General features: G+C 39.1%; 1 protein-coding gene across 13 annotated transcripts in view; it reads left to right on the forward strand.

Moving 5' to 3' along the window:
* The window catches only part of LOC150087201 (bromodomain-containing protein 2-like), a 736,023-nt gene that overhangs the window by 692,013 nt on the left and 28,876 nt on the right, over window positions 1-15,134 (forward strand). For 11 of the 13 annotated variants that reach the window (XM_090373020.1, XM_090373014.1, XM_090373018.1 and 8 more), the window contains one exon: window positions 7,647-7,776. The exons of the other annotated variants lie outside the window; for them this stretch is intronic. In XM_090373020.1, coding sequence (XP_090229146.1) covers window positions 7,647-7,776 — 130 coding nt within the window. The remainder of the gene's footprint in view (window positions 1-7,646; window positions 7,777-15,134) is intronic. 13 annotated transcript variants of the gene reach the window in all.

The following is a 15,134-nucleotide window of genomic DNA, read 5'->3' on the forward strand; positions in this document are numbered from 1 at the left end:
CATTGAGAATCAAGTAATTGGAAAATTTTATGAATTCTTCCCTGAGATTTTATTAAACTTATTTAATAAATGCCTGCTAGAAGGGCTTTTCCCTCTCGAATGGAAGCTTGCGCTCTTAAAAATCTTGCATAAACCGGGAAAGCCAAAAACAAACCCCAGAGCATACAGGCCAATCTCTTTATTGGCAAATCTTGGCAAATTATTTGAAAGGATGATTGCCCCAAGGATTTTTAAATTATTTACAGAACATAATCTCTCCTCTGATTGCCAGTTTGGATTCAAAAAAGGACGTTCCACTGAGGACGCAATCTCAACCCTGCTGACTTACATTCAGGAGGCAAACAGCAAATATGTTCTTGCTGTTTTTATTGACTTTGAGGGCGCTTTCGATTCCCTTTGGTGGGAGAGTGCTCTCAGGTCACTGCAACTGGCAAAGTGTGATGACTACCTGTTCAGAGTCCTCAGATCTTACTTTAAGGATCGACAAGTTAGAGTATGTGCAAAGCATTTATCATACACGACTACCGTTTCAAGAGGATGCCCTCAGGGTTCAGTCTTGGGACCTCTCTTTTGGAATGCAGTGCTAGACCAGTGGCTCACGAAGGATAGCGATGAGTTCATCAAAGTTGCATATGCAGATGACTTGGTGGTGGCGGTGCAGGGAGGATCAAGACAAATTCTCGAACAAAAAATTCAGTCAGTTTTGAATAATTTAGTGGCATGGGTGGGTTTGAATAAACTAAAGATTTCTGTCACCAAGACCAATTTCATGGTGTTTAAACACCACTTCGATTATGGAAGGCCGCCAAAGGTAACCCTATATGGTACTCAAATTCCATATGTACAGAACACCAAATATCTGGGTTTAACTTTAGATGATCGTCTCAGGTTTCATGTACATGTCACTAAAATCAATGAAAAAATCAAAAAATTCGTAGCTGCAGTTGTTAGAATTTCCCGCAAGGAATGGGGTTTATCCAAAAAAACTCTGGTATTGTACTACAAGACGATATTTCTTCCCATTGTAGATTATGGTGCTGGTATTTGGTTTGCGGCTGCTACCAAGGTTACAACTAAAGCCAAGCTTCTGTCCCTGCAACGTACAATGTTGCTTACAGTTATACGCGCTCCAAGGACAGTGTCGACAAATGCCTTACAGGTTATTGCAGGTACCATCCCCTTGGATTTACACATTATTTTCCGAGGTATTGTATATAACTTAAAGAAGGGAAGGGCGTTACAAATATTGAATATCACCTCTAATCCAAATAACAACATAAAGGAGGAAAAACGTAGAATTTGGGGCGAGCTTGTGAATTGCTGGCAGCAACGTTGGGATTTGAGTGAGTATGGAACCATTACAAGAGGCTTCATTCCAGCCGTAAGCTTTGCAATGGACAGGAGGGTGTCGTCTTGGTTTGCTCCACCATGACAACGAGTTACTTAATCACTGGACATGGCTTAAGGGCCAAACTATTTGAAAGAGGATTAGAACCTGACCCCTACTGTTCGTGCGGTGAGGTGGAATCTTGGAGACATGTCATCCTTGAATGCGGACTGTATACTTCAGACAGGCAGGAATTACTAAATAGGTTGCCAAACCTCACGGAGAATAATTTACCTCTCTTGGTTCAGAGGTGGGACATCTTTGCTTTGCTTCAGGAATTCTCGGCCAAAGTTTTTAAAAGAAGACAGGAGCTAAGAAATCTATTGCAGGATACCAATTAAGGGAAGTGCTGCACATTTGACGACAGAACACTTCGTGTAATGTCATCTTTATAGGATGTTTCTTGTCTACAGCGAGATGATCTTCTGCTCCTGGACACCCAATTCAGGCTTGCATTTGTGGATGGACTCTAAAGTGGAGATAATGTTAATGTTTCTAAGTGTTAAGTTAATGTAAGTGTATGTATTTGCTATTTGCATGTAAATAATCGTATAATGTTGCTTTTTTTTTCAACAAGTGTACATTGTTCTTAGTTGGAAAATTTTTATTTTTTATTTTATTTTTATTTATTTATTTATTTTTTTTTCGCTGGCCTCCAAGTTTGGGCAGCCTTGGGGGCGGGATTGCTGGCACCTACCAGTATAGCACTACTTCCGGTAGGTGCAGGATTTGTGCATTACAGCACACATAGAGAATGGTGGATCCAGGTGTTAGTTAATCCCTGGTGGCAAAATGGCCTGACATAATGCTCTTTTTTTCAGGCCTGTCTTGCAGACGTTCTGAGCTTTCTCAGGAGTAAAAGGTGGAGATGGGCTTGTGTCTAGGAGCCACCCTTCATATCAGGACACACACAATCAATGTACAGAAAGACTACAGTATATATAAGAGCATGTATATAAATCTGTATATAAATATTGTATATAAATTGATTAATATTGTATGTAAATTGATTAAGATAACTTGAGAATGTATATACAGTTGTGTGTTAATAAATAAAAATAAAAAAAAAAAATAAGTTCGGGCCCCAGGGGCTAATCTTGGGGACTTGACTAAGTGACTTATCAGAAGTGTAATTAGTGAAGTTTGATTTAAATTTCTTTATTGATTTGTTACGTTTCAAGTTTTCTGTTGCACGAAGTGCATAGATTAGCTGCCCTACGTTCTCGACGTCTGGGGTGAGCGGTTAGGGGTTCATCCCCCTAACCGGCTAAACGGGTATTGAGTTGGTGGGGCAGAGTGAATTTGGTTAAAATTGTATTTTGTATTGTAAAGTTAAAGTTGTAAATAGTTGGCAATTACAGCCTTTTAATATGTTCGGTAAAAAGTCGAGCCTGGCTCTCTTTCCAAGAGGAAAGCACATATTGAGAGGAAAGTGGATAGTGATTCAGAAGATTCAGAGAGTGGAAACTCTGAAGTTCAGGAAGAAGTGGAAGAAATAGTTCCTGAAAGGACACCACAGGATACAGCTTCTAAAAAGGGAAAGCAGGAGAATTGGACACCAGAAAAGAAATTAGAAATGATACACAGTATGACGAAGTTGTTGAACTGTATGATAAAAAGTTCAGGACAAGGACCAGTAGTAACTAGTTTAGAAAAAATAGTGGAAGCACGAGAGAGATTAAGGACTCTCCTATTACAAAGAGAACATCGAGTAACGGGCAATGTAGCAACCAAGATTATGGAAATATGGGATGATCTAGAAATGGTCATAGTACAGTTGGAGATAGACCTACAAGTGAGTAGGGTTGAAAAGAAAGATACTCAAGAACAAAATAAAAAGGAATATGCTACGGTGGTAAAAGAAAAGTGTGCTGCAAAACCCAGGGTAGCAATTATTACTACCAAGAACAGTAAACATAAATGTAGTGAAGATATTAAAAAAGATCTAATTAGAAATGTGAGACCTGAACTACATGTGGACATGTGTTTTTGTAATGGGCGGCACCTAGAACGTCAGTTCATCTCCGCCTCGTATCTCTGTGAAGAACAGTACCACTGTAGAAGGGCCAGAAATAAGTAGTGTATGTTTGTGTGTATTATGTGTGTGTTCTGTTGTTGTGTCTGACCGCTTGGCTACCCAGAATCATCAGTCACCTGGACAGATGATTCTGGGTACTCGTCCACACCACGGGAAGGTGGGCCAGTCTCAATGGAGCTCGCACTGTCTCAATTCGAGACTCTGACCCACCTGATGTTGGCAAAAGATGGGCCAGATTCCTCTGGGGGCCCACTCCAGAGGAGAGAAAAAAAAAAAAAAAAAAAAAAAAAGGATTTCCCGTGGTGTTAAAAAAAAAAAAAATAAATAAATAAATAAATAAAATAAAATAAAATAAATAATAAACAAATAAATAAAAAGTAAATGAATAAATAAATAAATAGAAAATAAATGAATAAACTAATAAAAAAAAAAAATAAAATAAAAATAAATAAATAAAAAATAAATAAAAATAAATATAAAAAAAAAAAAAAAAAAAATTTGGGAATGTTGCTCCCTATTGAGTAGCTTCACCAGACAAAGAAGTAGAATTATTCGTAGACGTATAACAAATTCTTCTTCTTGTGAAAACATCGGATGCAAACTGCTGAAGAGCAACATAAGAATTCTTGTCTCCCACCAGCAAAGTTTCATGCCCATGAGAGAGTGTAGAAACTGACGAACGAAGAACATCTCTAAAGTCATTATACAGCGGAAGACCTGAACTACAGAATGTTAAAGTCCAAAATCTAAGAACTGTTCTGGATAATAAGATCGTCCTTGAAGTAGAGTCAGAAAAAGATATAGATATGCTCGCTGATTGTCCAAAGTTTAAAGAACTAAAATTGTGTGTAGAAAAGGTACTGAAGCGAAATCCTAAAGTTTTGATTTACGATGTGGAACTAGATGTGAATAAAGATGAATTGAAAGAACAATTATGGATTAAGAACTTAAAAGATTATGGAGTAAACCAACAAGTATTCCAAGAAAGTTTCAATGTGATATCTGTGAACAAAGCAAAGAGCAAGAATTTGAATAATTGGATAGTGCAGATAGCAGGTCCTGTCCATAAACAGTTGATCAGAAAAGGAAAGGTGTTCGTTAATTGGTCTGCCTGTCGGGTCCGTGACATTGTCACGGTAACCCAGTGTTACAGATGCATGACTTTTGGCCATATTGCAAAGTCCTGTAAAATGAAAGCGTTCTGCGGTCATTGTTCCACCGAAGGACATTCCTATAAAGATTGTGTGAACAAGGAAAAGCCACCTTGTTGTATAAACTGCAAACGTAGAAAACAGACAGCAGAACATAATAATTAAGAACAAAAATAAGAACAAAATTTAGGCCTGACGTAGCCGAGTGGTCAGGAGCGAGAGTACACAGCACGCGTTCCTTGAGTGACTGGGGTTCAAGCCCGTGACTACTAAATACGATAAATATTTGTATTGACGATTTATTGTAAACTCTACTGACTTGGTTGTCGTGCCGGAGTATAAACAGAAAAATTATTATTATTATTATTAATACTGTAGACCATACTTGTCCCGAGTATGAAAAGGCAATGGCCTTAAATCGAAGAAGAACAGATTATGATTAGAGATAGTGCTGTGCTTGGAGAGAGACTCAGTGTGAGACTACAATTTTTATTCATGATTAAAAAATTTTTTTAACCGCCGTACGAGTAGAGGTCTTCCTCCACGAGGAAGGGGCGGTAACTGTGGTCACACGGGATATTTGGTTATCTCTGTGTGACCACAGGCTAAAGACCGATATAATGAACTATTTAATCAACAGAAATGTTTAGAATAATTTTGGCCTAATAACTATTGCAGTGATGATAAATCACACAAATAAAATTGTAATAAAAACAAAAGATTAAGACTTTGGCGCAGATAGGCAAATTGCCTGGGTGGCGCACTGAAGGTTCTGTTGCTTAAATGGAATAAGTTCGGGCAGGACTCGCTGTAGAAAGATCAAATATGCCCTACCGTCCAGACGAGGGGGCAGAAGGTACGGTCCAATGAGGTGGTCTCCAACAAAACATTGACAGAGAAACGGCGTTGAGTTGCACGTGTTCGCGTACCATGGGGATTCTCCAAAGACCACAAATGGGCGTTATGTTGATTTAAGGTTCCCTCTCTTGTGAAACTTGCCTCATCCGTGAACAATACGGACGCAGCAAATGCGCTGTCTTCCGCACTCTGCTGAACAAACCAAGTAGCAAAAGTCCTCCGGAGTGGATAATCCGCAGGCTCCAATGATTGGACGCGTTGCAGATGGTATGAACTCATTTGGTTTGTTGACAGTATCCTCCATACAGTGGATTAGGAAATACCCAATCGTTGGCCTATCGCTCGAGTACTCGTACTGCCTTCTGCAAGACGTAGAACATTCTCCTCATTGTCTGGCGTCCTCGTCGTTCGTGAAACAACCAGTCTCACGTAACCTTCTGTGCACACTGCGAAAATCGTATGATGAGGAGCACGCCTGTGCGGGAAACGTTCTTGGTACAAGCGCGGTGGGCGCCTCCGTAGCCAGGTGGGAAGGGGTAGCAGTGTGTAGCACACGCTTCTTGATTTAGACCGGAGTTCGAGCCCGTCACCACCAAATACGGAGGATGAGGAAAGGTCAGAGAATGACCACCGCATATTCCCGGAGCAATATGGCCTTAGTTGCTAATGCTCCTAAAAACCAAATAACAACAAGCGCAGAGCGGCGCGTCCGTTACAGTCCGCAGCTCCATACGAGAGGTGCATGTCGGCCAGTCAACGTTTGAATACTCGTCCTACTGCCTCCGAAACGGGTTCGCAAATGCTGACTTCCAGCGGGATCGCTGTTCACGCGACTTTCCATTCAACGTCCTCTACCGCATGACGAAGGCATTTCGGACACTGCAATGCTATGTGATTCCGATTCGTCTTTGTGCCCCCCCCCTACACCTCCTGCAAGTTTGTCGCACTGGTAGTGAATCACCCTGTATAATGTCACAAGACTGTAACTGCATTTATTTACCCACCCGAGCTAGCCGGGTGGGTAAAGTGCCTGCCTGGCAACCTAAAGGTCGCGGGTTCGAATCCCGCCTCGGCCCTGGATCAAAGTACTGCAAAAACCTTGGGAGGTGCATTATGGCCACAGAAGCTGATGCGCCAACAACTAGCAAAAAAAAAAAAAAAAAAAAAAACATTTATTAAATATATACATAATGGGAGAGGATAATGTGCTTTTGTTCTGCAAGAAGTGAAACATTGCATGTATAAAATAATTTTCATATAAATTGCATCTTTCTGAATCTTTTTGCACATTTCTAAATAGACAATTTTGAAAGAACTTCTAAGTTTTCTCGGTTCTGCATGCACAACTTTTTTTTTTTTTAAATTTAAACACTTCAAAAACAAAGCTAACTGGTGGAACTTGCAAAGTATCATCCTTGCATATTCGTTACATCAAGAAAAATGCATCCTATTTTAATGTAATACATGCAGGTATTCTTTTACCCCATGTCTCAGATAACCTTTTAGATACTTCCCATAAGAGAATCAGGTGATTTTGGGAGCCACACTCAACCTGAAATCGATGTTGTACCATGTCCACCCACCACCTTAAGGAGCGTGTCGTCTTAGGGAAAAGGGGACCTGCCCACTGCAGCGGCTTTTCATGGAAAGCCTGCAGGTTCTTCACTCAGAAGAAACTAGTTCAAGTTCTATTCCACGATGACACTAAAGCCGAAACTGATCTAGCTTAGAGTAGGCATTTTTGCTGATCCGTCTTCAGTCAAGTGTCAAGGGTGTAACTGTTTCACAGCCTTACTGTTGCTCCTGTACAAACCTGATTGCACTGCAAGTTTCCATTTTCATGAAAATGAACCTGTAGTATGTTTTTCCTGATATTTCTCTTTGTGAATATGAGTGTTTAAAATACTATTCATAATTGAAGGCTTTTGCAATAATGGCGTGGGACACTGATATCAGCAAGTTACAGTACTTTCGCAAGCTAAACTTTGGGTTTCATGACTGTGCAATCATTTTTACAGTAGAGCTTGGATAATTGGAAGCTGATGCTGATAGGGCATCAAAATCATTTTGAATTAAATTATTCTTTTTTATAGAATAGGCAGTTCAACGGGCAGAAGAATAATTCGAAATATCCAAGCTACGCTGTATGTTTTTTTCTTATTTTATGTATAATCTTTAAGTGCTTTAATCAAATGTGTAATCTGTGTTGCAGAGATCCAGAAGTTGTAAATGGATATTATCGTGATGTTTACATTAAGCCATACTGCCGAATAGGACCATATATTATTGGAATGATAACAGGCTACATTCTTTACAGAAAAAGAACCGTCACGCTAAAAAGGGTATGTGTCCAAAAACTAAATATAATTCTTAAAATTCAAAACTACTGGTAATAAATTAGCTATCTGAATTTTTCAATATTGATAAATGGTAGAAATGACAAAAAAGAGCACAATCTTGCACTGGACAAAACACTAAAAAACTCTTTACATATACTAAATATTATGTAAACCCTTTTAATACTAAATATACTTTTTATACTTAATATACTAAATATTATGTAAACAGGGGATGAATCCGCATACCCCTATCTCTATTAATGTTGTTCCCAATGGAACTAATCCGCAAGCTCTCGAGCCACTTGCGGTCCCAAAACCTATGCGCCCGGTCGATGATAGTAGCTTTGATGTTGCTTCTCCCAATAATGCTCCGCCACGGCTGATTTCGCATAATCTGCATTCCTTATCGCCTTCGTGTGCTCACCCAGACGATCCTTTAAACGCCGTTTAGTTTCCCCCACAATCATGGCATGCTATAAACGGACCCCACTTACACTTTCTTTTAGAATGGGGTCTTTCACTTGTGACAACACTGTGTGTCTGATGATCCCGTAATACACGGGCTATTCGCTCGGTTAGACCCTGATAATAGGGAATGTATGCGGTGGCTATCGGCGTAAATGCATCACCTCTCCTCTGTTCTCCTTTGATATACTTATTTATGATCCTCTGGGGGTAACCACACCTCAGGAGATCTGCCGTGACGTGCTCAAACTCTTTCTTTCTATCCTCGGAGGTGCTACAATGTGATTTAGCCCTGTCTATTAGTGTTCTAATCACACTGTTCTTGTGGTGATTGGCCTGAGTGACCTTTACACATAGGTTTCCTGTAAACTCTAGTCTTTAAACATGGACCTTCTCTGTAGACCACATCCAAGAACGGTAAAACCCCTCCTTCTTCCACTTCCGAGGTAAAATGTATAAATGGGGAGAAGCCATTAAGAAAATTCAAAACCTCATCTTCACTCCCTTTTCGAATAATTGAGAACGTATCATCTACATATCTTTTCCACAGATGCATAGGGAGAACCATATCACTAAATATTCTAGTCTCGAGCTCTTCCATCGCCAAATTAGCAATAATCGCACTAATGGGGGAGCCCATTGCTGCCCCGTGAACCTGCTGCTTATACATAGTGTTACAAAACACCATAGTGGTGCTTGATAAATATAATTCTATACCTTTACAAATGTCCTCCACGCCTAGTTGGGTCCTACTACTTAAGGTGACATCTTTCTGTAAAGCCATGTATGTACAATGGCCAGACGACTAGGTCAGAGCATATCCCAAATGGAACGGGTGGTGTGGTGCTCACAGTCAGCTGTGGGCACCCCATGGTTAATTGGAATACATGTAAACAGAGATGTCACGTCAAAAGATAACATGGTTTCATTTTCTTCTATAGATTGTTCTCTTATAAAATGTGCAAAATCCTTGCTGTCCCTAACACTAAACTCAGAGAGCCCCACTATCGGTGCCAATAATTTGGCCAGGAAACCAGATAATGCATATGTGGGACTACCTATAAACGAAACAAACAATGGGTCTGAGTGGAACACCCACTTTATGTATTTTAGGCAGTCCATAAAACCTCGATAACTGGCTTCCCTTAGCATGCAATGACCAATACCGTTCTTTAGAAATCTTGTTATTCTTAAACCAACTGTATGCCATCTTATTAACCTGGCACTCCAAGTTCAACAATGGATTTTTTGCCCATAATCTTATAAGTTGTTCTGTCATTCAGAAGATCCAATGCCTTACTAAAATACATCGCCTTGTCAAGAACCACTGTTACCCTGCCTTTGTCTGCCGATAGACCACAATATTTATCCTCCTGCCTGAGACCTTTAAGTGCTAATTTTTGTCTAATGTTAAGATTGGAGGGAACTTTCTTTGCTTGACTTAAAATAGCTGCTGTCCTTGTCCGAATTTCATTAGCCACGTCCTCAGGTAGCCTAACCCCAGGGGCTCACATCTTGTGAGTATGGGCTTTAGCACACTCAGGGTCCTGAGCTAGATATCATCATTCTTCTCTTTCTTGGTGATTCCCTTCTACTTTTGTCTGTCTCTCTCACTCAGGAATTTTTTTTTGGCTGGTGCAGAATAAGCCTCAGGCTTCCTTGCACCATATAGCTAATAATAATAATAATATTTATCGCTCTCTCAATGCCCATCGCTACTTCTGCGATGGGCGGTTTCGACGGAATCATTGCGAACTTAGTTCCTAGATTTAAAACCTCTTCCTGTTCGAATTTAAAACTGCTTAAATTAACTATAAAGTTACTAGCAGTATTATTTTCAATATTATACCTGGTCGTAACTTGTTCCCTAAGTGTATATCAGAAATGTCCTTCTTTTATCGACACTACACTAACCACTAATAACAGATGCGTCGGGGTCACCCTCTCACTTATCTTACTTAAACATATTCTTTTATCCCTACTAATATGGTGCAGACTTCTATGTAGCTTCACGATCCAAATACTTAGAATCTTCTTCTGGTACCACTTAGAAACATTAAACAATCGTTCGTCTTCAAAGGGCAGTTTAACTTGAAAACCTCGTGGTATAAGACCATTAGTCTTACACCAATGAGCAAACCTCAGATGCTATTCATGCTTAACTTTTCTAACACTATGCTTCTGGAATTCCCTGATGCACTGCACTGAATGGCCATAACATCTAATTAGTTCTTGAAATAGGCCTCTGGGGTTGGGCATATTCATAATATAAATTTTAGTAGTTTACACCAACCTTGCGTTGAAATCATAAAACAAAAAACAAAATTTTGGGATCGCAAGTGGCTCGAGAGCTTGCGGATTAGTTCCATTGGGAACAACATTAATATAGAGATAGGGGTATGCGGATTCATCCCCTCTTTGAGACAGTGATTCTTAGAGGGGATGAACGATTTCACCTGACGCGCTCCCAGGCCACTTCCGGTTCCGTTACGCATGCACGTGTTATTGAATCACATGACGTGTGCCGTGAACCTGCAGGTATTTAAGATTGCACTGCAAAAATAAAGCGTACTGTTGAGAAAGAAGGCAGAGCCTTCGAAAGCTTCAGATTTTAGCGCTTTTAATTTTGTATATTTTATTGTATTTTTTGGTATTCTTTTAATTTTGTATATTTTATTGTATTTTTTGGTATTCTTTTTATTTTCTTTTTATATACTTATTGTAAATAGTAATTTATTGTAAATTAGTTATATTAGTTATTAAACTTAATTTTGTTTTTTGTTTTATTATTTCAACGCAAGGTTGGTGTAAACTACTAAAATTTATATTACATCTAAATGTTTATTTCAACTGGAAAAAGAGATATTTAGATTTCAACACGGGTTAAGTGCTCCATTCCTTCTTTTAAGATATTTAAATTACCTACTACCCAAGCAACATCTAAAAGCATTATTGATCAGGTATTTGCTATGGAATGCGGATTAGAGGTGTCTGCACAGAGTAATAGGAAAATGATGCCTAGCAGCTTCTACCACCGGTTGTGTGCTAGATTATGAAATGGTTTGTGTATGAGAATTTCAACATAAGCTTTCTCTGCATGTTGAGAACTAAGAACTGGTTTAAGGAGTTTATGAATGCAAAAGAATAAATTCAACAGGTCTCTTGACAAGGTCAAATGTATTGTATAATTAACAGTGCAGTTGAAATGACCAAGTTGGAGATCCCAATTGTAAGACAGGAGCTAAAAGGAGATGGGAAATTATAGACTAGTGACTTCTATGAGATTACAGAATCATAAGTAGATCTCAGCATTGGGAAACCTTGCTTGACAAATCTGTTAAATTACTGTGATGTTATCAAGAAATAATTTTGGGTCACATGTGGGGGGGGGGCAAGGGTCTAATGCAGTGATTCTGAGAAATCATGTGGCAGGGAAAAAAAAAAAATCCACATTATTTTGAGCCTGTGGGGAGCAGCCTCTACCTAGGGCCATGTTATAAAGCACCCTGTATGTCTCTCTTCATGATCTGAAACCAAATGAAACAAGTTTATGTAAACATAAGAATAAAACCACAATTGTTACGGGCATGAAAGTAAGTTTACTCTATATATTTTGGGGTGCTAAACACGGAAATAGTGCTTAAACTGGCAGATTGGCCCTTTTTTTCGAAAAAAGTAACTTTTTATATTTATACAAGGTATTTCTTTATTTATATGGCAGTAAGATGTAGTTACGAACATACCTATATCAAACACAGTACCTTTTGCATGTATTTGGGAGCATCCCTTTTCACCATCCAACAATAATCGGCTAACATGGTGTCAGTCGCATTTCCTTTTGTATCTTTGCTCCATCAATGCGATGTCTTGATAATAATGAGATCTTCCACAAACTGCCAGCTTAGCATTTCATTGAAAACAATCGAAACGTTTCGAAAGGCTTTCCATGCTGATTTCTTGCTATCACTTATGGCACATTCCAACTGTTCGTCTCTGAAAAGTTGCCTAAATCTTGGGAATTTCTCTTGCAAGTATGTGAATGCAGGACCATTCACTTCTAAAGCCATCACAAAATTTTTCATGAGCCCCAGTTTGATCAGGAGTGGTGGAAGCAAAACTTTATTTGGATCTGCCAGAGGTTCAAATGCTACTTTCCTCATTCCAAGTGTTAATGATTTTCGTTTTGTTGAGGTCAACTCCTCTTCTCGTAATGCATGTCCTTGGCACGACTATCCCACTCGCAGAGACAGCAAGAATACTTAGTGTAATCCTTTTGTAGTAATAATAAAATGGCAATTACTTTTAAACCATCACACATCTGCCACTTATACTTTTCATAGTGTACACCTAAGAGGATGTTCTCCATGTTTGGACATGGAGAACATCCTCTTAGGTGCATAGCATAAGCAAGAGTAATTGAAGGCAGTATAATTTCCATTGTTAATAACACAGCTTTAAGGTTAACTATAAATAGTCGGCATTCTTCAGGAACGCGCCTCATGTTCATTGCTGCCATTAGACCATCAACATCCTTACAAACAGTGAGTTCATCTTCTGTTTGATAGAATTTATCGGACTTTATTTCGAGTATGAAATGTCACTTTCACAGAATGATCGAGAACAGCGTTTCCCAAAGTTTTCTAGTCATGGAACACTTTTCATCTCACAATATATTTACTGAATACAAGTTTAGCAGGAGCCAATGAATTTTTTGCTAGTATTTTATTACATGTATGCATTGTGAATCAGGAGCATCGTCATTTCCAACACATGTAAATCCAAAATTCAAATAACTGTCATATTTTCATTTTAGTCTTTTTTTTAGTTGGTTCGTTTTTTCACTTCAGATTTTTGGGGAATAAAAGGCTACGATTGTTCATCCTCACTTTAATGACCTCCGAAACACGCTGCCCAGTGCGAAAAGGCGGATATGCAATAGAGAAGAAATAATTCGCTGGCCTAGTGCTGGTTTTCAATGACCACACTTGCAATACTAGAAAATTCCTTTTTCAACCACAAATCCGTGGTCATTTATTTCAATATTTCGAAATACTGATAATTATTTTTTTAAAAAAATTGCTTAAATGGCACACAAGATCACTACACTGCTACTTTTTCATTGATGTCACGCATACTTTTCTATGGAAAAGCTCACCAAAATTAAGTGTTCCACAGTCTATTTGATTATTAGTCTTTGCCAGTATATTAATAACTGAAAAAAAAAAAAAAAAAATGTTAAAAATTATGGTACAAAAGTGGTGTACACTACAAGTATGCAAAATTTATTATTTTTTAAATTATTAATTACGGAACAGTTTGGGAAACACTGACCTAGAAAATTCCACTGTTGTAGCCCCCGAGGCCAAAAGCTTTATTCGAATGTGATCCCTAATGAGATCATAAACTCGCTTTTTATGATCTCATATGGTTCAGAAGGATAAAGTTTGGACAACAGTGGATCCCTTGACATAGACGGCTGCTGTACTTTGTGTATATCAAGTTTGATGTTCATTAGTACCTTCATCAGTGTACAGAAAAACGGCTGGGTGGTTAAGGAACAGGCAATACTTCACCGTGAGGCATGGGACGAATTGCAGATGGTATACTTGGGTATGTCAATGTCATCCCTTTTCTAATAGGAGGCACCATACAGAAGTAACAGTCTGTGATGTGATTCGTTGGCTCTCTCCATATCATGGGCACAGCAAAAGGCATAAAACGTCCCTTTCAATTCATCGTGTTTTGATGAACAACACGTGGATGCAGTGCAGCAATGCGTGGAGCCCCGTTCTTGTCCTGGTCACTTACTTTACACTGAAAGTACAAGTAAGTCTTTTTTACGGCTCGAGTTAAGGGTTTGTTATTTGGTTTATAGGAGCATTAGCAACTAAGACCATATTGCTCCAGAATATGCGGTGGTTATTCCCTGACCTTTCCGCATCCTCCGTATTTGGTGGTGACGGGCTCGAACCCCGGTCTAATCAAGAAGTGTGCTACGCGCTGCTGCTCCTTCCCACCTGGCTACGGAGGTGCCCCGAGTTAAGGGACGCTTTCTTGAAGCTAACGTGACTTCTCCACATATTATTATTATTATTATTATTATCTGTTTATTTCCATAAGGAAACCACCCCGGGACGGCAAAGTGCCAGGAGGGTGCTAAGTACATATCAGGGTACGAGATACTACGCGCAGTGGGTTACATATACTGAACACGTAGTCTCGTCCCGAAATATTATATACACATTTTATGTTTAATACATACATACAGTATTTACACATTTATGATTGTGTACAAACATTATACAGCTCATATATTTACAATTCATTAATAATTCCACATATAACTTACATATTAACATAACTGTTACAGAAGGTATATTTTTACAGTCAACAGATTATTATTGTTCTTAAAGCAGAAAGCTTCACTTTTATTCACAATTCTTTAGTACTTTGCAGCCGATTCATATTTCAGTAAGTCTGTACGAATCCTGGAAGATCTCTTTCCGGTATGTTGCATCCTCACACAGTTTTTCGGCATCTATCTGTAGTGAGTTAAATATTCTCGCTGCATTTGATGGGAAGAATCTTTGCAGGCTACTAAGATTGTTCAGGACTGAACGCAGTGGATTATTTAGTTCTCCGCAACGTCTAGCAGTGGCACGCGGTTTAACTAGAATATTATCCAGGACTGGAGCATCCACTCTGCCTGTGAGCATTTGTGCGAGAGTGTGTATGTTCCTGTTAATTGTCCGCTGCATCCAGGGTGTGATGTTAAGGTTTGAGTAGAGAATGGCCCTTGAGATAGTAAAAGGGTGGCCAGCAACTCTGTTAAGCCATCGCAAGAACCAGTACTCGATCCCAAGGACGGACTTATAATGTGAATCTGGAGCTGAAGA

This window comes from Mastigoproctus giganteus, chromosome 4 (assembly GCF_048544385.1).
Source record: "Mastigoproctus giganteus isolate SK-2022 chromosome 4, ASM4854438v1, whole genome shotgun sequence".
Lineage (NCBI taxonomy): Eukaryota > Metazoa > Arthropoda > Arachnida > Uropygi > Thelyphonidae > Mastigoproctus > Mastigoproctus giganteus.